Raw genomic sequence first — 22,746 nt, forward strand, 5'->3', positions numbered from 1 at the left:
GTCACCGTGTGTGTGTGTGTGAGAGAGAGAGTTTGAGGGGGTGGGTATGGTGGGAGAGGTGTTTTGAGTGATGTTACACTTAATTAGTATTTTTACAAAGTATATCTTTACCTTTAAAAAAAAAAAAAAAAAAATCATGTACCTCATATATGCTACAGTATTGTTAGATGTGCTCTGTATGTGTCTGTGTGTTTGTGCATAGGTGCACAAGCGTGTGTGCTTGTTGGTGTGTGTGCATGTTGGTGTGTGAGTGTGTGTATGTTGATGTGTATAGTATATGCATGTGTGTGCCACACATGATCTGTTACGACTCCTTGCATCAGTGCATAAATCTTATGCGTTGATGAGTTGTTTCTAAACCTATACAGTCATCTTCACACCACTCCCTTTCCAACAAGAACACCTCACAGCGACTGCAACTTCCAAACTTGTATTGTGGCTTTCAAACACACTGTAATATAATTTCCAACACATTTTGTGACTCCCATACCAGCATGCAGCACTCCTAGGTCCTTCAGACACCAGTAATGTGTCGTTCAGGCAAAAAAGTTGTAGAAAAGAAGGAATAAACAAAAGCTGAAAACAAAGTCCTGTGCGTATCACTGTGGGTATGTCTGTACTCAATACAATAGATACTTTAAAAAAAAAAAGATAAAAAAAAAAGACAATGACACATGGGTGATTATATTTTTGGCATGCATCTGATAAGTTTATTAGTCATATTACAGACTTCAGTTTTCACACAAAGCTGTTAAATGTGAATATAAAATTTCAATGTATAATTCCAATGCCACCTGTGAATATAAAATTCATTCAGTGACAAGTACCCAGCCACCAATGTATGAGATATTGCTTTGAAGCTCATTCCAATGTATGTACATAATAAACAAACCTAAGCCAGTAAGTACAATCAATCTCATATACATGTTTTATTTGTACAATATTACACTGTCTTTTTTCGACATTACCCCCAATACGAGCTGACACACCACTGCAGACTCATTACACAACACATGGATCTGTCTAAACATTAACCAGCTGACATCATATTAATAGTGATTAAGTGTTGTTTTTTTCCACTTCCCCAGATTAGTACCATAACAGGAGTGACAACACAAACCGAACACACGGACAACCATACAAACGTTCTGTTGTTGTTCAGCAACTGTGAGTTGATTCGAAATGCTCACACACACATCATTATTTTCTTCATCTGGATTATCACACAATGTACGTCTTGTTCTCACTATGAAGCAGAATGGTGGACGGGGATGGATGGGTGGGGAGGACTGGGAAGGGAGATATCTAACACTACAATGATCCCACCACCACAATGGCTGAAGCGTTAGAGCAGTGAGCAGATCAGTCTGGTGTAAAAGGACGGCAGTACAGAGGAAAGTACCTGCTGCCCCCAGGCATCAGAATCTTACACTGTCAGTCAATCTGATTTTGCATGACTGAGACCCTGGCTTTATTGTTCTCAGTACTGACAGCTTTTACTTAAAAAAAAAAAAAAAAATCTATTTCTTGTACTCTCATCCATGAAAGACACTGAAACACTTAACACTGAAACGCTTACTGCCTGCCCATCCTTACAACTTGTTTATCACAACATATTTCTTTTCATATTTCTTTTAAACTTAACAAGATACATGTATAATTGTTTGACATGAAGAAATATGTTCTTCTATTTGTACTTTTGCTAAAACATTTTTTTTGTAGTATTGCTTGTGGTCAGCACTTGGACGGGAAGTATCCTCTTCTAACTGTGCACAGGTTAGAATGGGCCCAATTTTCTTTAAGTCTTTACTAACTCCTTTCTGTTTAAATGTTCAGCATGCCTACAAACACTATATATAAAACTTGTGCATTCATCTTGCTCTGATAAGTTGAAAAATCTATTTCTGAGAGCCTACAATATGTAACAAACTTATGCCAAGCTTATTTATCATGTCACACATGAAAAGTGACCTAAAGGCAAAGCTGTGACTTGCTGTTAAGGACGTAGACATCAAATGCATCAAAATGCAGGTCATTTGGTATTATCCAGCATTCAAGACCCCTGAACAATCGGTTACATTCAAGTTCCCCCCCTCTACAATTGTACCACAGCTATTTGCACACATCCAAGAGGATACACAAATCACTCAATGTCTGTCTCAACGCTTAGCACCACAGAGATCACAAAACTGCTATACAGCAGCATAGCAAAGGTTATGTTATGATTACACTAAGTTACGATTACACTATGTTTATAATTACACAACGAAAAGAGAAGGTATCAAGATCACTTTCACAACAGTCCGTCAGTTAAGTACAGCCTTTGTAGGGCAGGAGAAAAGAAGTTTGAAATCAGTTTTATAAACCACAGGGGAAAAAAACTCCCAACTTGAATCTCACAGTTAACAGTCGGGGCCAAAAAATTTTATTTTCATATCTTAAAAATATCCTCAGTCTAGAAATACATCTTTGAAGAGATTAGTAACTTATAAAATATATGACTCCAAAAACTGACTCACGGCTTATCACAATCTGCTTGGAGATTTGTCATGTGCAACAAACGATTCAGCCAGGACTGAAGTTGTGCATAGTTTCTTTGTCATGAAAACAGGCACTGATATGTTTTAAAGCCATCAACCACTACCATAAGTGTGTTGGTGCACATCTAATATATATTATACATAATAGAAAGTTTACTGATGCACATTTAGTGTAAAAATCTGAAATTAAAAAAAACAAACAACATATACCTACACCATCATACAGTACTGAAAACGGACTTGGCATATTTATGTTTGAAAAGTAAATCCTTAAACCTCTTTTGAATTTTGGTTCTATGTTCAAAATCCCAACTCTTCCAAACCAACCACTATCAGCATTACACATTTTTTTCACAAAACTGATGCAAGTCATTCTGACAATTAAAAAAAAAAAAAAAATCCCTTAGAATTTAGTGGGTAACACTGACCTATCCTGTAACACTCGAGGGGAGAAGGCTCTTCTTATTCTTCTGCACAAAAGTTTTTAGTACAGTTTTCTCAAAGAACCGCTTCCCAGGAAAAAAAGGAAAAAGAAAGTGACATCAGGGCTAATGAACGGCAACAGTGACATCCAAACTGAAAGGACTGAAACCAAGATGATTTACTGTAACAGAAACAAGAACTTGAACCAGGGAATCTATATGTGTTGGTTTCACAAGTCGGAGCAGTTCGCTCAAAGCTGAAAGTTGTATGTCTCACATGCATTCATACCCATGTCCACATGTATGCATACGTTTCCTGCCACACAATACATGCACACACACCCCTTCCCATGTAATGCTGTTCCTCTCTCTAAAATACTGTTGATGTATCAGCAGACTTGGACCAAACCCTGAGCATAGTGTTTTAAAGATGTGTCTAGATACCATCATGCAACAGTTTTGTTTCCGAGCACGACTATAATAATTACTGGCAACTTCAAACCAGCAGCAGATGTGATCTTATTCCTGCATTTTAAACAGATATTCTCTGCCACACAAAGACTTTACTGAAAGAACTGAGAGACACAGCTTGTTACAAAAAGACCTATGACAGTACAATCCTGTTCATAGTCAGGTGACCAAAATGCTGCTGCTGCTTGCTAGGGAACGGGCCATTGAAAAGTTTAAAATGGAAGCAGTAATTTATGCAGCATCTTTCAGGTGACGAACCTCCTTTAAATCTTCCCTGGACCATGACATTTCTACAAGGGAATTTTATCCAGGCACACCTACACCCAACCTTAACCTCCCAACCCCCACAAACAAATCCAGCCAGTATCATGGCCTGAAAATATGAAGGCAAAAAACAACACAATTACTTTGATCTCCCAGAAACATAACACCACCAAAGTCCATTCTTTCCCTTCCAGCCTGCTGTAAACTGCAGTAAAATGTCAACAACAAAAAATGCAATATACTCTGGCTGACCCAGTAAAAAACAAAAAAATTCTTTCTGTTAATGATTTACAGACCTGGAAAGCCACATGATCCTGACAAAATCAAGTCATGTGATTAAACCAACCATCCAGTTCAAACTTTACAAGAAAATCAGCGTCTCAGTTTTCGACATGATATGCAGTATTCTGCAGCTGATCCTTTTTCACTTTGACAATTCGAGGTATGTTAAACACTTTTAATGCTGCTCACAGGTGTACCACGATCAACTTTTCAAATGTAACACAAAATGCGTTCTGGTTGAAAATTCATTCAAGCTGGTAGCTGTTTCTGGGCCAGTTAACAGGTTAAGTGTCTTGCCCTTCACTCAGTGCATGCTTATTTCACACAGTGTCAGCAAAAAAAGCAGTCTCACTGTTTTTGTTTTTCTTCCCTTTTCTTTTCTTTTTTTAAATATTATCTTTCACTACCAATGTTTTCATTTGTTTTCATTCTTATGCTTTTCGCACCCCTTCGTTCAGGCCAACTGAGTTATTTCTTGGCATTTAAAACTCAAAGTAGCTGACCTGCATGTCAGAAGACATGCGAGAGGGAAGGTTTAGTCCTAACACGACAGACACCACATTCTAACAGGTTTGTTTTTTTTCCCTCCTGATCTGGAAGCCGCTCTACAAGGTTTTCAAAACATGCCAGCACATTTGCCACAAACAAAACACACATAAATCAAACCAAGAAAATAAAAATGGAAGGAAAAAAAAGAAGAAACAAAGAAAAGGAAAGCTGCAAGCAATAAACAAGAGAAGGAAAACTACCAAGTAATAAACAGAGGATCTGGTTAAGAAGCCAGAATAAGCACAAGAGGAATGGAAGGGTATGTATGGCTCGGGTGAGTTGGGAGAGCGGTGAAAGAGTGGTGGGGGTTAGTGAGAAAGAGATTCTGGGATTTTTTTTCTTCCACATGCATCCATGATCAGCGTTTCCAACAGCTGCAGGTATTTGTAAAACTGGAATGTCGGTACATTGTTCGTTCAGGAGAAAGGGCAGGAAATGATTAAGTGAAAATGGAGCAACATAAAAAATCAATTATGTCCTTTTCTTAAAATGACACAACTGAAAATACATTGCACCACAACACATAAAAAAAAGAACATAAAATGATTGCTGAACAAAAACACACAAAATTCTCACACACATACATCAACAATAATGAGCCAAACGAAAGTGCAACTGATTTCAATATATGCCATGAACTTAAAAATGAATATGAAAACACAACTTTCATATGAAATGGTCCCTTAAGAAGAGGGCAAAGGGCATGTTGGGAGAAGAAAAGAAGAAAACGAAGTGACAAACTAAATTACTGCAGTCTCATTAAGTTGTCTCTTTTCTTTCTTTAAATCCTTTTGTTATTACCTGTCTACCAACTCATTCATCTTCACATTCCATTCACGTCTTCCATTCAAACATATGGATTAACAAATCAGCAAGTCTTGAAGTGGAAAATATAATGCTGTGTAAAACCCAGATACTGGGTATCTAAATGGGAAGAAGAAAAATTTTAAGGTGTGAAAGCACAGAAACTGATAAGAGGAGAGAAGAATAAAGAGCAAAGTGCAGAAACCTGTGAGAAAATTACTATGATGGATAAATTCAATGGTAACCACTACTAATTTTTGTTTTGGAATTTTTTTTAATCAGGAGAAGCAAGGTCCTTTTAGCTTCAAATGAAATAAAAGACATTTTACCCAGTTGACAGAATCACAACAAGTGAATATTGCATCTTGACTGTTGCCATCAGCTTTCAGTTTTTCTCTGTCAGAAACAAACCAGGCAAACAAAATCTCCAACTATGTGGCTACAGCCCTTAAATCACCCCCCACCCCTCCCCAAACAAACATTCACTTCACTTAAACCATATACTTGCAACTAATCTAGATTTCACCACTTCAAAAGTATATGTCTGCAAGTTACAATATAGTCCCATTAATTTCAGTGATAAATTCACCAAACTTAAATTAAAAAAACCCTGATATTTTTTACTCACATTTGTGTTAATTTATATCTAATAAGCTTTTTTTTTTTTTTTTAATGATGTGAAATGTTACACCTGTGTTCTAAGAATATAACTTTATTAGCACAAAGTAATCTGTATCACTAGAGACCAGAGATTGGAGAAGAAAGAACCCAGAAACTATGACTCATGATTTGGAATCTGACTGGTTGTTGAATATAAATGATGAGCAGCTATCTATTCTTTTTGTTTTTAAAAACACTTACACCTGAGGTAAACAGAGCTAGTTAACAAACAGCATGTATTTGTGGGACATTAGAAGTAGAAGTTAAACAGATGAAACTGGACTACAATCTAGCAAGGGCAAAAGCTACTAGCACCCTTGAAACAATGGGAATCTTTAGAGGACCAGAGCTGCACCATACTGGTAATACAGTCCTGAAACAACAGTCACATCCAAAAGTTATGTCATTGTTCAATGTGTTAAACACTTTTCACTTCACTCAATGTGTTATACAACTGTATATTTTTCATGGCAATTTTTATATATAAATGTCTTCTTAAATACCATGGCCACACATTCATGGCAACTCACATAAACACCAGCCTAGTCTAAGTAGTGTATAATGGCATAGTTATTCAACCAAGCTACAAAAGAGTTTTATCAAAAATATGTATAAATGATTCAAAACACAACCAAGTTCATACGCTGTGATATTTCAGGTAGACAGCAGCAAGCAGGTGCTCCATCACCACAAAATAGAATTGGGTCGTTCACAGCTATACAAATTCAGAAAACAAAGACAAATTATGATTGTTGATACAAAGGAAAATGATTGATAAAGAAAAGAGCTTTTCTCTACAATCTGTAGGCTGACTGACATACTAAAGTTGAGGATCACAAAGTGTAATGTTGTGAGCTTCGTGGTTCAAATCCAACTTAATACTCATGGCTGTGAAGAAAATGCCAACTTACCCTGCATTGGTTATGATACCTCAGACTGCCAACATGAGTTTATGTTCAGGTCTCATACTTTTGAAACAGGACTGTATCATCATATTTCTGATTTTTGAAATGGGACTGTGATCACGTGTCTCATACTGTCATTGAAATTAGATTATTGCCTACAGACTTAAGAAATGAGATCAAGATCAATTTTACCATAAAATGTATTGATTTTATATTATTATCATTTTCTGTTTGCGTCAGAATCCAGTCACTCAGCAGGCAGTTTGTCATACTCACTCAAAATATCTTTTGGCATTTACAAAAGGCAATATACCAACATATACAAAGTATCTGAGTACACAAATGGTCCAAAACACACGTACACGTACCCTCTATCAAAACATCTTATCACATGATGTATCCGTTCACAGGATGTATAACAGGACAGTACATTCACTAGTACATGGCGCCATAGTTATAGTACATTCTGGCACACAGAACCGAGATGGAACATTATGGCAATCATGACAACATTGCACATTCACCACCACACACCCCCTCCTGCACCTCATCACCTAACTGTGAAAACAATGAAGATGTTATCAGGGCTGAATTTAACTGCACCTCCTTTCACACACACAAAGAAAATTGTACAAGGGGAGATCTCTGACATCAGAAAAGACAATTTGACACTGATCTCAGACCATCTTGCTCTTAGCACTGATTTTGTGTTTGTTGTCATTCCCAGTTACACAGACTATCGTGAATTGTGTGGAGTTTGCTACGTACACAATGATATTAAAGAGCCATCAGATCAGTGGATAATGAGGTTGGACTTGACCACTCTTGTTGCTATGAATGCAGTGGACAAAACTGGCAAGTGTAAGGAATTAAAATGAAGAGGGATACACAACAGGAAATTTATCTACACCATATACAGCACACAGGAACCAATCCTGGATTTAAAAAAAACAAAAGAAAAAAGAACCATGTACCGGTGATTGTGCGATTGTCTCCTCCTGACAAGTGCTCAATTCTCGTGTGGTGCTAATTCTGTGCTGCACATGCCAAACCAGGAAACTCAAAGGGAAAAGTAAAAGTCAACACAGCAAACTCATCCTGTGCATGAAGAAATCAGCTTTCTTCTTTATCGAAACAGTTCATTGTCTCCAGAAATTATGTTCCTCCGTACAAATATCAATGAAAACTCACCACATCTTCAAATAGAGAAATTTCTTCACAAGAAACAAACAACAACAACAACAACAACAAAAAAAAGAAAAAAAAGAAAAAAAAAGAAAAAAGAACTGAAACATAAACAAGCCATTCGAAAGACGAAAGAAGAAAGCTGATGAAATGACTGCACACACACACTCACACACAGAACCCACAAGACATGTCACACTGGAAGGAGAAAAGTCAGAGTGCTCTTTTAGCACTGATCTATATCTACCAAACTAAGTTCTGGCTTATATCAAGAGACTTCTTTTTCTAGACACTCATATCAGTATCTTGAGCAAACCAGGCTTGTATTACTGCAAGAGCAGATCATTGCAAAAGCTGACTAGTTGACATCAAAGCAACATCTTTTGACTTGATAAACATAGTTCTCCTGAACTCTAAGCACAGAAAAACATTTCCCCTGTTTAAACAGCATACGAAAAACAAACTGGCCACAAACACAAAAATTTGATCCAAACAAAACCTCTCCAAGAATATAAAGAAAATGTAGTGGAAAAAACACACCATATGAAAAGTGTTACCAAAACAAAAGTTCTAAACGTCAGTAGAACTTGAACCCCTTTTACCCTGTGCACAACCCTATTAATCAATCACCACTAAACTACAAACAAGATCTCCAAAATTAAAACCTGAAGAAGAGAAAGACAAGGTTGGGTGTGGGGGGTACAGGGGCGGGAAAGTCCTCATGAAAAAAAATCGAAAAGAAGGTAGGCAAGAGAGAAACGTCCGCAGATCTCTGATCCATGAAAGCTCAGTGGTAATAGGTAGCAGACAAGCTTGAGGGTCGCTTTGCTTTTCCCCCCTCCCTCCCCACCTCTATGGTTATATGGCCGAGCACCACCAGAATGAGGACTTTGTGGACAGGAAGACGCGAGATCATCACAACGCTTTCTCACACAACACGCACAACAAGGGAGGGGTTCAGGGTTGGAAGGGCTGAAGTCGGGGTGGGGGTTCCCCCCAAAAGATCAGGCACCCCCCTGCCCCCTAGGCCCCCTTGCCCCTCCTTCTCTCCTGAGAAAGGACCCCCCAAAAGGCTGGATTTCTGATCTCACAGCACCGTCTTTCTAGCGGTGCGCTGGCGACCCCTGGAGCGAGGGATGGTACCGTAGGTGTTGATCTGTTTTTGCTGCACACACACACACACAAAGAAGTTATCAGTTATTGTCAAGTCAGGTTCTGTCTGTCCCAACACAATACTTTCTGTGTGTGTGTGTGTGTGTGTGTGTGTGTGTGTGTGTGTGTGTGTGTGTGTGTGTGTGTGTGTGTGTTTTAACTTTCTTCCTTGGACTTTCCCCCAGCAGGAATTAACAGTCAATATATGAGCATGTGCCCACACAAAGACAAATAAACACATGCTTCCAAGTGCCTACAGATGTTATATTCTTGAGACATTGTTAACTGGCTGGTCTCATCTTTCTTAACAACTGATAACAAAAAATGATGACATCATACCACTTTACAAAAGATTAAGTACACTGGCTCTTACCCACGCAGCACACACACACATGCCATAAATGATTACAGAGAACTTCACTAATGATGCTAGTCATGTCAACCATAGGAAGTCACTTTTTTCTTTCCTTTCAAATCAACATTGTACAGTAACAGTTTCTTCAATGGCGTTTGCTTGCCTCTATCACTGGCCTTTTTCTGGTTCCAGTCCCTATCAAATGCTAACATAATCCAGCTGCAAGGACTGACAGCCTGGACCTGTGAGTATCAAACACAAATGAACAATCACACGCAAACATGCACACAAGAAGCACACACATTCACAGACACACAACAGTGTGTGAACATCTATGTACGCGTGCTTGAGCGCATATGTCTGTATAAAAACTGGAGGAAAGGGGTACAATTAGCCAGAAAGATTACTTCTTTTTTAAGTGTTGCTTATTTATTCACTTGTATACAAAAACTGGGCAAAAATATAACTTACTTGACAGCATTTAAAAAGAAAAAAAAGAGACAAAACTCATTAGCACAGCCAGTTATTCTAAAATTATAATGAAGTGATAAATGAACAATAAGTAACATTCAAAAGCTTTGGGACGAGAAAAACTCCTTGCCTAAAAATGCAGCCCACATCAAACAGTCAGCAGGCAATGATGAAAGATTAAAACCCGAATCAGAGGAGCATGTAACTTTTATTCATTTTTTTCCTTGCACACAGCAAGCAAGAACTGGCCAAAAGCCACTGTTCAACCTGAGAGAGGAGTAGAATTCACTGTAATGTTTGCAGTTTTCATTATGGCCCCAATTTATATCATGTAGGAAGTTGCAAAAAGAAAAGCAAGATTGTAAACTGTTCATCTTCGTTATGACCCTAATCTATATCATGTAGGAAGATGATAAAATAAAAGCAAGATGATTCTACAGAAGCAGAAAAAGCCCTTTTGTAAACCAATACACACAAACTTTATGTACATATGCAACTGTTTTGGGTTTCCTTTTTGGGGGGCGGCGATCATGCACAGGCCTATCTTATATGTCCTACAAATCTTTCCAAGGCCTATTTCATGTGTTATAAAAAATCTGTTCAGGAATTTGCTTCAATAATGTACTTTTTTTGCTTTTTCTTTTTTTTAAAAAGAAGGAATAAATGATGACATTTGAAGACAGGGTGTACAATTCACCTCTGAATATTTGTAAAACTTGATTGTTAGCTTGCAGATATGTCATAACCTGCTGTAAATAATCATTTGATTCAAATCATATTAAAAACAACAACAGCAACAAAAAAACTGAAGAGAAAGTGAGGAGTGTGGGTTGGGGAGAAGAGAGAGCGAAAAAGGAGGGGAGAAAAGACAGCAAAAAAGCAGAAGAGACACAGAGAGAGAGAGAGTCAAAGTCAAAATTATTTTTATGAGAGGCCTCTGGCCCATAACATGTGAGAGGGAGAGCAGACAAGATGTCGAAGATGAAAGAAATCCACTAATGCTGAATTAATTCCCTCCATCTCTTTTCAGTAAATTCACCCAATCCTTTTCCCCCCTCAATTTGTAGGAAATATATATATATATTTTTATCTTTACAGCAAGAAAGAAAACACAAGAAAAGGTGCTGCTACATATGAACAGCTGTAACAATGTTTTAAATAAAAGGAAAAAAAAAAAGTAATGTTCTCAATCATACCCTGACCTTGGCAGGGAAAGGGGACAAAATTGCCCCACATTGCATCAGACTCGTTCGTTGCGTGAGGGATAAAAACAACCTTCCCCTGTCATTCACACCCCCTTGGTGACTGCACACTTATTAACCTACATCTGTCACCTGTGTGTGATGAAATCCTGTGGCGTTGAATTTCATGAGTCACACTTTTTTCTTCTTCCCACTTCTGTCAGATAAGTGCGAGTTCCTTTTCCTTCCATTCTTTTCTTTCTTTCTTTAAATAAAATGTTTTTCTCTCCTTCTCTCTTTTGTCCAACTTCTGTCAGATATTCATGAATTCCTTTTTTTTTTTTTTTTTTTGGTATTTCCATTCCTAATTTCTTTCTTTTTACTTTTCTTTCCATTTGTCTGTCTTCTTTCCTCCTTTTTCTATTTCGTAAGTAATTATCTGTAACTCATGATCTCACAGAAGTCAAAATAAACATACTAATGCAATGCACCTGCAAGGCATACTGATTCATACTAAAGTGTGTACAGTAATTTACACAGAAAAACAAACCAACACACACACACACACACACACACACACACATATATATATATATATATTGAATATCATCAACAGAAAGTATCAGTACAGTGCAGAAACCAACACCCCGGCACTCAACATATGCTTTCAGTGCACAGCGACAAATATTGTGTAAATAATTCTTTTTTCTGACTCGTTTTCCCCTTCTCCCCTTTGCTCCCAAAAATTCACCCCCTACCCTCACTCCTCCAGTCCTCTAATGGCACAGTTAAGTGACCTGAGCTCAACAATGAAGCGCGCGCGCACGCACACACACACACACACACAGATATCTTTTCAGTTTTAAGTTATCGGACATCACATAATTTAATAAATTAACTGAAAGAGAGAGAGAGAAAGGAAAGGGGAAAAGAAAAAAACTAAAAAAAATAATTAAGAGTCTTACTGTTTTATTATTGTTTTAACTTGAAAACACTGAACCCTGTAGTAAAACAGAAAGGGTCCACATCACTTGTGGACTATATGGAAACAGGTATTTCATCATGTGTCATTTCTGGATATCATCCTCTGACTGGTACTACAGTAAATCACACAACACACTGGTACTACAGTAAATCACACTACACAGAACAACTGTTAATTAATCATTCTCTCCATCCATGTCATGATATTCTAGCACGTTTTTTTGTCAGAACTACCAAGGTAAAAAGTGCATCCTATTTTTTATATTTTTTTTTCTTATTTTGAGTTATAAGCTTTCTTTTCTTTTTTATGCCCTTGAGCTTGCATCAACCCAGTGACTGACTGACTGTGGGCAAACTGATGAAAACACACTTATCAACAGGACTGATGTCTCAGTTTTTATCTGTGGGTAACACTTGAACTGAGCAAACCCGTATAATGCCCCTTACAAAACTCAAGATCACAAAAAGACATAAAATAACAAACAATAAAAAAAAAAGCCTCTGCATCTTCATTCACTTCATATTTCAATACGAAAAGTTTAAAGAATGAAAAGACAGACTCATGGCAAGAAAAGGGAAAATATGTACACAAATTCAAACTATTTTCTTGGTTCTTGAAGGCAATATTAAGTCAGGGAGTACTTTATTTGATTGATTTATTCTTTAGTCTATTCATTTGTAAATAAAATGAAATATTAAAACACAACCGACTTAGTGTATGTTCCCCGATATATTCTTCCTTCAATGAATGTGTTCAATTACAATTAACATCCTGTGGGATTCATACTTGGCAAGTAACATTGGCACATCACAGTGGTTTATGCAAGGCCTTGAAAAACATTTTCTAGGTTACTAGCCGGTCATTTTCAACACCGTCTTCTGAATTTCCAAGGTATATAAAGGAATATAAACTTCATTGCAAACATGCTGTGGTGTGTCTGAATAAAAACATGCATGTGCGTAAGACAAACTGCCCTAGTGAATTCATATTCACAATGCAGCTGGCACAAAAGTAAACAATTCATATAGCAGCCAACAAAAACCCACACAGTAACCTTAACATTTTGTGCTTCTCACAAACATTGTACTATCAGATCAGTTCAAGTCACTGTTGGAGTCGATTCAAGCTCTGTGTTTCTAAACAGCTAAAACAGCTCAGTTGGGCAACAGAACACAGGGATCAGTCATGGGGACTCTACATGGGAGACAAGGCAGAGGGGCATCACTGGTACTGGGATAAGGTCAATCACTATCATGAACTGGAACAGTTCAAACCCCTAACTCACTATAACTGCAGCATGACAGCTCATAAAGGCATCAGGGTAAAAGAAACATGGGGACATTCAGGGCAAGAAAGGTGAACAGCTATCATAAAAAACAAAATTTGAAAAAGAAAAAAAAAGACAGAAAGGAAGGAATCAGGATATGGAATCTCAATTTCAGATACATCTATCAGGAAGGAGTTGGGATCTCCACTGAGCACACCTACAAAAAGCTACAGTGAAGTCTCTTCCACTACCTTCTCTACCTGTCCAGTCAACATGGCACCCTGCAGGCAAGCGTGGGGAAACAAGACCAAGAGTGGAAAATCAAATCACCACTGGCATTTTGCAACACCACATGCGTAGAGACCCCCCTAAGGCGCTGTGCGTCTGAAGCTCCACACTGTCAATATTTATACAGACGCGAAGTAGAACCCCCTGGGCTGGACCAAGACTTCCACCTCCCTTGCTGTCCCGACGATGTCAGGCGGGTCCAAGATGGCAAAGGGGAGGTGTACAGAGAGGAGGAGGAGGAGGAGGGGGAGTAAGGGGGACTGGAAGTGAGCTGGGGGGAGGAAGAGCGATAAGCTGAGCGAGGGGGGAAAAAAGAGCTTGTGTAGGGAGACAAAGAACTTGGGTACAGTCTCTCGGAGCCAGGGTATTTGTAGCGGTCCAGAAAAGCAGCTGCCGAAGCAGTGATCAACCCAGAGTGGCTGGACATAGACAGCAGCCCGGACTGCCTCAGTTCTCTGCTGCTGGCGCTTCTGTACAGGGGAGGGCTGGCAGGGGGGTCTGACCATGCCCTCCAACTGCTGCTGCTGCTGCGGTATTTAGATGGGGGGGAGGAGGGGGGAGAAACGGAAGAGAGAGCAGAGGAGGAGGAGGAAGAACATGTTGACAGTCCAGAGTCTTCTGCCTGCGCCCGTCACCGGAGAGAGAAAACAAGAAACAAAACAACAAAACAAACTGAAGAAAAAAACAGAAATAAAGAAAGAAAGAGACAATCACTTTTCAAAATTTCTTCTGTGTTTACCTGATGTGTAAATTGTACTGCTCATTCATATACTAAATCTTACTCTGTGTACTTGTTTATGAAACACAAACCAATACTGCTAACTTTACCATTCAAAGATTGAAATGCAGTTGTACTATTACTGTATGATGTATCAGCATATATCATAGACACAGTAAGCACCTAATTAAATAAATATGAAACAAAAGATTCTGAAGTAAGTTATATAATAAGCAATAAAAAGCTTGAGAAGCACTTAACACTTCACAGCAAATCAAAGAAAACAAAAGTAATTACATTAAAACACACACACACACACACACAAAAATCCACTGAAACAAACTAAAAACATTTCAACTGAAACAAATAAAACCATTTCCAACAGCAAAGTCTGAACTGCGTTCACTATCCCCATACTTCTGACAAATATACCAGTGATGAATACTGAATGAAAGCAAATATGAATACAACAAAAACCAAAACACTTATAAAAATGTTAAGCTGGAAATGCCAAAAGCCATCTGCACCCAAATCCCCCAAAAGCTGGATGATAATAAAATTAGCAGCTTTGGCTTTGATGAAAATTTGCTATCCTTGTAAAACCAAATCCCACTTAATGAACTTTCCTTAAATTCTCTCCCCCAATGCATCATACCATGGCACTAGAGCCCCCCCACCCCCTCCCTCCAACGTGATCAGGCAATGACAGTCAAGGGTAATGATAGCCAAACAATGATCCAATGGTGTGTTAAAGCTTGAAAACTATATCGAACAAGGGTGGTTTCCATGCTTTTTCCCTCATTGACGGGGGACAAAATTCAAAACAAATCGTCCCTGATTATTTTTTTAAGTCACAAAGGTGAACATGATGTTCAGTTTCAAGGTGTCAAAAAACAAAAACAAACAAAAAAAAACAAAAAAAAAAACCCACACCAAACCAACAACAACAAAAAACCCCAACAAATCTGCACAGCTTAAAAGGTTATTTTATTGCAGTGATCTCTCAAGTCACCAGAGCTTTCCACTTCCGGCAAAGTAAAGCACAATCAGTGAAAGCACAGTTGATAATGGGGTCAGCTATTCAGATCATTATATTGCAGTGATGTGTGAATGCTCCCTGCCCCCACCAAACACACTGCCACAACAGCAGTCAAAAACAACTTTTCCATCCCCATTCCTTCAACCCCACTACTGACTTACTCCCTCACCTACATATTGTTAAAAACATATGTGAGGCTAAGTAAGAAATTTTTTAACAATGGGAAACGCGAGTGCTTACCACACTAATGAGTATAAATCAAACCATTATCCACATTCAAGACTGTTATGTGCATTATATAAGTCTGTATGATAGATATATGAATGTATATTCATTTGCACACAAATACAAAAATACAAAGATGGATGAGTCCACTGGTAGATGGATCTGTGGATTTAGTAGGTATGTAGAAAGATGGGCAACTTAGGTAGATTACCAAACAGAAAGTATAAGAGAGCAAGATATAGAAAGACATGAAAGAGAGGGAGAGCCAGAGAAATACAGAGAGACACTCAAGACTGAGTGAAGATGGAAAACATGACAAGTAGAGACCAAAAGCCAAACAGAAATTTTAAAAGAAGTGTTGTGTAAGTTGTGTGACTAACAGATACTTTACAGCAACATTTTGTCAAGAATGCAATTTAAACAAAAACAACAACAACAACAGAACAACAATATAAAGATCTACTCTTGTCAATCTCTGTCTCTCGGTCTCTAACACAAACACACACAACAACATACACATGCATCACATGGGATGAGAATATATATATGTACACACACACACACACTTAATCAGCCACAGCATTATTTTTTTTTTTCTAACTGCTGAATGTTAAAAAAAAACCAAGTGAGTGAGTTAAACTTGCACTCTAATCTCACTTTCCATGTTTTCTTTTCTTTCCTTGATACACATTTGAAATTACTTTGTATGTCTTCAATTAGTGCAGCTTTATCTAGTCCAGAACGACTCTCAAGTGATTCATTTATGCTTAGCTTTCGCCTGAGGATTCTGCAACTCATGTTTTCACAAAATCCTTTGAAACAAACAAGCATCTCAAACAGCAGGTTCATCCTGCGTCTGCTCATTTAACTGTTACAATAAATCACAAATATGGTAGTTGATACATGTTTTGTTCTACTATATTGCCTTTTTGTCTTAAATGCAATGCTTGAGGATATTCCATTGTCTTAAATGTGCGTTATGCACAGATAACAAGTTCCTCCTATAACATATCACATTCTTGGATCAATGCGCAGGTGCAGGTGAAATGCAGACAACTGATGAAGATATCAGTTAGAATACAACACAAATAAGTCTGAGACATATACAGTACCAACAAGTAAAATGAAGAACTATGGTATGCCCTAAGACAGCACAAACTACATTTGAATGCACCGTTAAGACAGGTGAACAAGGTAAACCAAAATGAAATACCCAGAAGAAAGATACAGAAAAAGTACAGGATGAGGCCAAAAGGGTCACTTATTCAACGGTATGAAACAGTAGCATCATGCCTGTCAGAGACCTGTCAAGTCGGTGGTGCGCTCTTTAGTTTTTTGTTTTCAATTTCTTGTATTTTCCCTATAGAATTTAATTTCTGTTAATTCTTGATGTTATATTTTCTTTGAGTCTTGGCTAACATTCGATGTGTAGGATTGAGACTTTTATTTTTGTGTCTGTGTGTAATAGAGAGAGAGGGGGAGAGAGGGAGGGGGGAGGGGGAGAGAGAGAGAGTTTTTTTTTCTGTTTTTTTTTTTTTGTTTTTGTTTTTTTTAAAGAGAGATGGATGACAATTTTAACGTCCTTTTTTTTTTCTTTTCTTTTTTTTTCCCCAGTAACGTGACTCAACATCAGTTAAGCAAGTGCAAAATTTGGATGCGGCTGTCAGTTTTTTCCTGACATCAGTCTCCAACAATGAAACTCAATAACAAATGATAAAATGATGTTAACTTATTTTTTGCCACATGCCTTGATTCAGTAAATGAAAAGGTGTATGCTTTTTCTTGTATGGGTGATTCATTCCATAATTGCTATTGATTACAATGATATAGTTATGGAATGCTGGGTACTGGTCTTGGTTATGACTTCCATATGTTATTGTTAATGTTGACTGTATTCAGATTTTTTAAAAAATCTTCTTTTTTTTTCTTTTTTTTTTTCTTTTCCATCTATTCTGAATTGTCATATTAAATTTATGTACAAAATAAAACGGTGGTCGACCCAAGAAAGTCCGGGAAAACACGAAAAAAAAAAAAAAAAAAAAAAAAAAAGTCGGTGGTGCGCTGGTTTTCTTGTGCTTCCCCTTTCCTTCTCCATAACTCCTATCAGTGAGAACACCCACCTCCCTCACATTCCCTGCGGGTTCTTACCCCCTCATCAACCCCCACCCCCACTCCCCGAAAAAATAAAAAATGCATTCTGAAGGTAGCAAATTTTCTGCACATCGTTAAAACTTGAAAGCAGTCACAGCAAGATCTCAACCAGTGCATTAGATTGCCAATTGTTACAAATGTGAATACATACATCATCATGCTGAAATTAGAAGGAAAAAAAGATAAACAACATCATCAGTAAGAAAAAAATCCCAGACGCTTGGGAATACAGCATTCAGTATTCTTGCAAATTTGAGAAATTTTCAAATTCTATGTAGTACCTTAATTTTTTTTTCCATTTTATATAAAGTCATACAAACACACCTCTTTCAATGATTCACAATTACCTTTTTTTCTTTTATAAAAGTAAAACAAACATGCACAATTCTTTCGTTGATTCACAATCACTGAAAACATGAGATTATTCTCTGCTGTACATAACAAACCAACAAACTGTACTAGTGAGATGAAAAGAGAATTCAAATGAGGACAGGAGCAGGGAAAAGCTGATAAAGACGACTAGTAAATGTTGCTCCATGAAGGTACACCATTTCAATGCTATTTCAGTATTTGGCCCTTCCCTTCAGCTGGGTCAGATTCTGGGTGCGTTTCTCTCTACCCTCCATTTACCAGTGTGCTGAATGATGGAAAGCGATGAGCAGACTGGTCGGATGCTGTGTGCCTTCACAGAGCAAAAGTTACTCTTCTTGTTAAGTGGTTATTTACAGGACATGAAATACCTGAATTGTAAAAATATAGAACTTTCTTTCAATCTAAAGGTTCTGGGGTTGTACCTTGGAATCAGCATCTCTGTTTGATTACGGGTAGGGATCATTCCAATCTCAACGGTCAACATAATTATGTACAGATCTGCCAAGGCCTTAACCCCCTTTGTATACATATTCAAAAGATCAAATACCCATGTTAAAGATCCTGTAATGCATGTCAGTGTTCAGTGGGTTATGGAAACATGAACATGCCCTGCAAGCACACCTCGCACCCACCTTCAAAAACTGAGTATGGCTGCCTAAATGGTCGGGTTAAACATGGCCATACACATAAAAGCCCACTTGCAGATTCAAGACAACATGGGAGCAACCACCCACAAACACAGAAAGGTAACATTAATAACAAGTAATATTTATAAACACAGTGACATGATTTTGATGCAGCAATGGACATGAAGAATACATATTTCACCCCAGAAAATAAATTAACAACAATGAAAAATATTGATCCTTTTTGCCACCTGAAATAATTCCAATGTAGGTCCAATATTATTTGGCAGACTATACCTGCTCTTCTGTAATTTTGACTGAAAATGGACCATTTAATTTCTTAAACAACGATAAAAAAAAAAATCTGGTTCTGTCTACAATGTTATTCGGTACAAGGTTTAATGTTTGCTCGAAAATGAACTATTCTGTGAGCATATTTTTGTTCCACATTCTTTTTTTCAAAGAATAACTCTTCCGCTAATTCATAGGCATAACAAAAACAAACCACCACTTCCCCCAAAAGTGTCCACAAACACAAAAATTTCTGCCAGTCTTTAAGTAATAAAAAGAAAAGTGCTGAGGGAGGTGGTGTAGGTTACCTCCTTGGGGGAGTAGTGCTGCCTGGTGGCCAGTGGAATGCTGTACTCCTCAGTGACGGTCACTTCTTCCTCTTCGTTGTCCTCCTCCTTCACACTGTGCAGGCCCACTGACAAAGCACACACACAGTGACGCAGCCACACATACACACCACAACAACACATACACATTCACACCCACACACAAACACACACACCAAAGCATACACACAGTGACGCAGCCACACACACCGCAACACACACACAAACACATTCATACCCATACACATAACACACCCACCAAAGCACACAAACACGCACATACACACACACAAACACAAGCACACACACAATATACTGAAATGCTTGAACAATCATGAAAATCACCACACACAAAAAAACCATTAACAAAGCAAGTCACAAGATGAATTGCTGCTTGTAACTTTAGAATAGGAATTACCTTGAACAAAGTGGTGTCAAAAGATTCAGAATTTAGTAAACTATAAATTTCTATGTGAACAAAACACAGGAAAACTCATATTTTCTCTAACAAAGTCAAGAATGCCGAGTGTAGGAGTGACGTCACATCACGAGAGAGCAATCAACAGCTACAGTGAACGTTCTTCAAATATGAGAAAAAGGCCTCATCTGTATTTGAACAAAAAACATTTCATGTACCTAATGCCAATAAATCTTCTTAACTTCGGCTCTAGATCCATGATCAAGATAATGTTTGCTCTGCAGTCATGAAGTGGACTGCCACATCAGTGCAGCTCGCATGTGTGTGTATGTGTGCGTCTGTGTGCTTATGCGCCCACATGTATTTTTGTGTTTGAACATGTGTGTCTGTGTACGTGAGTGATGGTAAATTGTGTGTGTGTGTGTGTGTGTGTGTGTGTTCATACATGCATTATCCCTGTCAAACTTTGATTAAGTGTGAAAAACATGGTGTGTCTGCTTCCATGCTTGCACACGCACACGCCCACAATTTACCATCGTTCACATGTACAAACATGACAGCTTAGGTCAGAATGCAGACAGGACAGTAAAAAGGCTGCTCCATGGGAGGGTCAGCTATGAAATACCTATGAAGGGGAACACCTGGGTGAGGCCGCATGGCCAGGAGGCCAAGAAAACGCTGAAAGTCTGTCCTGTGTGTGAACTAGGTCTGTTGGTCATAGTTAATACAAAAGGAGTTTCTTCCTATACTCCCTGTTTGGTGAGAATATGTACCTTGTCAAACTGGTACAAGTTATACAAGTAAACAGTTCGACAGGAAAACAAATAAAATCGCAGGCAGAAAAAAATACAAAAAAAATGGGTGGCACTGTCAGTATCACTACACGCTCTCCCTGGAAGCAGCCCGAATTTCACACAGAGAAATTTGTTGTGAAAAAACAGAATAATACAAATAATACAAACACAACTTTGTTGGCCAAATTTTGTGGTAAGCACAGTACTAAAACGAAACCCCCAGGCCTAGTTTTGGCTCAGCCAATGTCCACTCCAGGAATCCCAGAGATAGGACGCTGACCCAAGGTAGAGTTTCCTCCCTTCACTTGAAACCCTCCAAGGGATGGGATGGAGAGTGAGCAGTGCTGCTGCTGGCCATCCTTTTAATTAAATGAACCCCAAGAGAGTCTATGAAGAAGATGGGAAGCACACACCCCTTCCCTTTGACACTCGCTGACTGGAGAAAGGAGCTAAACACCGAAGATGCCTTCTGCCTCGTGTTCTCGTTTCCATTCCCCAGCAGAACCCTGTTTATATACAGGCCATGTCTTTCTCATCTCCGCATCTGGGGCCCATTCTCCTTCTGACCAGCCAGTCTAGTGTTATGCCTGCTCTCTCTCTCTCTCTGTGTAATGATATTTGATTCCACAGCAACACACAACACTTCACTAACTTCTGTGAATAGCGTCGCTTGTACATGTGCACTACCCTTGCTCGTTTCGACCTGGCAGCAACGTCTGAATCTAAGTAATGCCGACTCTCAATGTCAGTAAATCTTATCATTCAACACTTAAGCTGACTCCTGTGACACATCAGCTTATTACACTCGCTGTCTTGTTTTGTGCCGTTACCTGCTGACAAGCTGCTGCTGCGTGTGACTCTCTTGCTGGACTTAGACCTCTGGTTCAGCTCTGCTTGGTCCTCCAGTAGTCGGTTGTCTGCGCACACACACAGACACATTTTTCAGGTCATCGCCTCGCACTGAAGGTTTTTAGGAGCTTTTCATTTTTTAAAAGAGCAAACAAACACAAATACATACACAAACACATGTGTTTGTATGCATGTGTGTATCCACACAAATGCACAAGTGTGACCCCCCGTCCCCTCCCCCGCCAATCACCACAACCTCCACAACTAAATGCACAACAAAGTTCCAGAATTTTCTATTCTCATGCTAATTCCTGAAAGTTTTTTTTTTAAAGTTTTTTTAAGAGATAAAAGTGAAACGGCACAGAAGGATTTTGTGTGGCCAGGATCTGCCCACAACGAATGTGACACTGTTCTGGCCAGGACTACCGTCTCTGCTTGTCAAAGTTTCAGACGCCTTTCTTGCACATGAAGCAAATTCACTTTCCACAGCCTTCCATGTGGTCCAGTAAGCAAATCATTACTGAGAAGAAAGGGGTCTTCCTCCTGGTGTATGCTCTTTCAAACAGTATTTTCACACAAGACACATTAAGCTAACTATTCCGTCTTTTTGCATTCACTGAACCAAACTCAGGAAAAGGAAAAAACAACAACAGACATGTGACATCAGTGGGCAGGGATATGGCACTGGGGAAGTACTTTGCACTTTGGAAGGGGTCAAACAAAGGGAGTGAATAAGTCAGAACATCTACTCACTGACTTGAGAGGTAAAAAACAAACAAACATATAAACTTAGACCAACATCTTTTTTTCCTCTCCGTATCAAGATAACTAGATTAAGTTCTGAATGGTGCATGTGCAAAAAGGGTCAATGTGAGTGGGGGGCTGCTTTACCCAGCTCATCTTCGTCATCGTCTTGGTCGTCCAGAGGTCTGTGTCGAGAAACAAGGTGAGCCCCATCGTTGGACAGATCGCTGGTGCTGTAGCTGCGTCGTAAGTGATCCACCAGCTTGCTTTGCCCCTAGGACAGCGAACAGAACATGTACACACATCATGTCATTGTCATGCCCAACACAGTGAAATTTCATCAAGTTCATGGGGCTTTGTTTTAACAAGATTTTTTCTTTCGTTTTTACCATGTCTATGTCCAGATTTTACT

At 38.6% G+C, this 22,746-nt stretch overlaps 1 protein-coding gene across 2 annotated transcripts in view; it reads right to left on the reverse strand.

Annotated features, from left to right (window-relative positions):
• Nucleotides 1-414: 414 nt before the first annotated feature.
• Nucleotides 415-22,746, reverse strand: part of LOC143293639 (receptor expression-enhancing protein 1-like) — a 58,713-nt gene continuing 36,381 nt past the window's right edge. Inside the window, exons 6-9 of one of the 2 annotated variants that reach the window (XM_076604746.1) lie at nt 22,482-22,608; nt 21,572-21,658; nt 19,512-19,618; nt 415-9,247 (exon numbers count right to left, since the gene is read on the reverse strand). In XM_076604746.1, the coding sequence (XP_076460861.1) occupies nt 9,170-9,247; nt 19,512-19,618; nt 21,572-21,658; nt 22,482-22,608 (399 nt within the window). In that variant the 3' untranslated portion in view covers nt 415-9,169. Of the gene's footprint in view, nt 9,248-9,273; nt 14,404-19,511; nt 19,619-21,571; nt 21,659-22,481; nt 22,609-22,746 lie in introns of those variants that run through there. The other variant, XM_076604745.1, reaches the window with a different exon arrangement.

This window comes from Babylonia areolata, chromosome 19 (genome assembly GCF_041734735.1).
Source record: "Babylonia areolata isolate BAREFJ2019XMU chromosome 19, ASM4173473v1, whole genome shotgun sequence".
Taxonomy (NCBI): domain Eukaryota; kingdom Metazoa; phylum Mollusca; class Gastropoda; order Neogastropoda; family Buccinidae; genus Babylonia; species Babylonia areolata.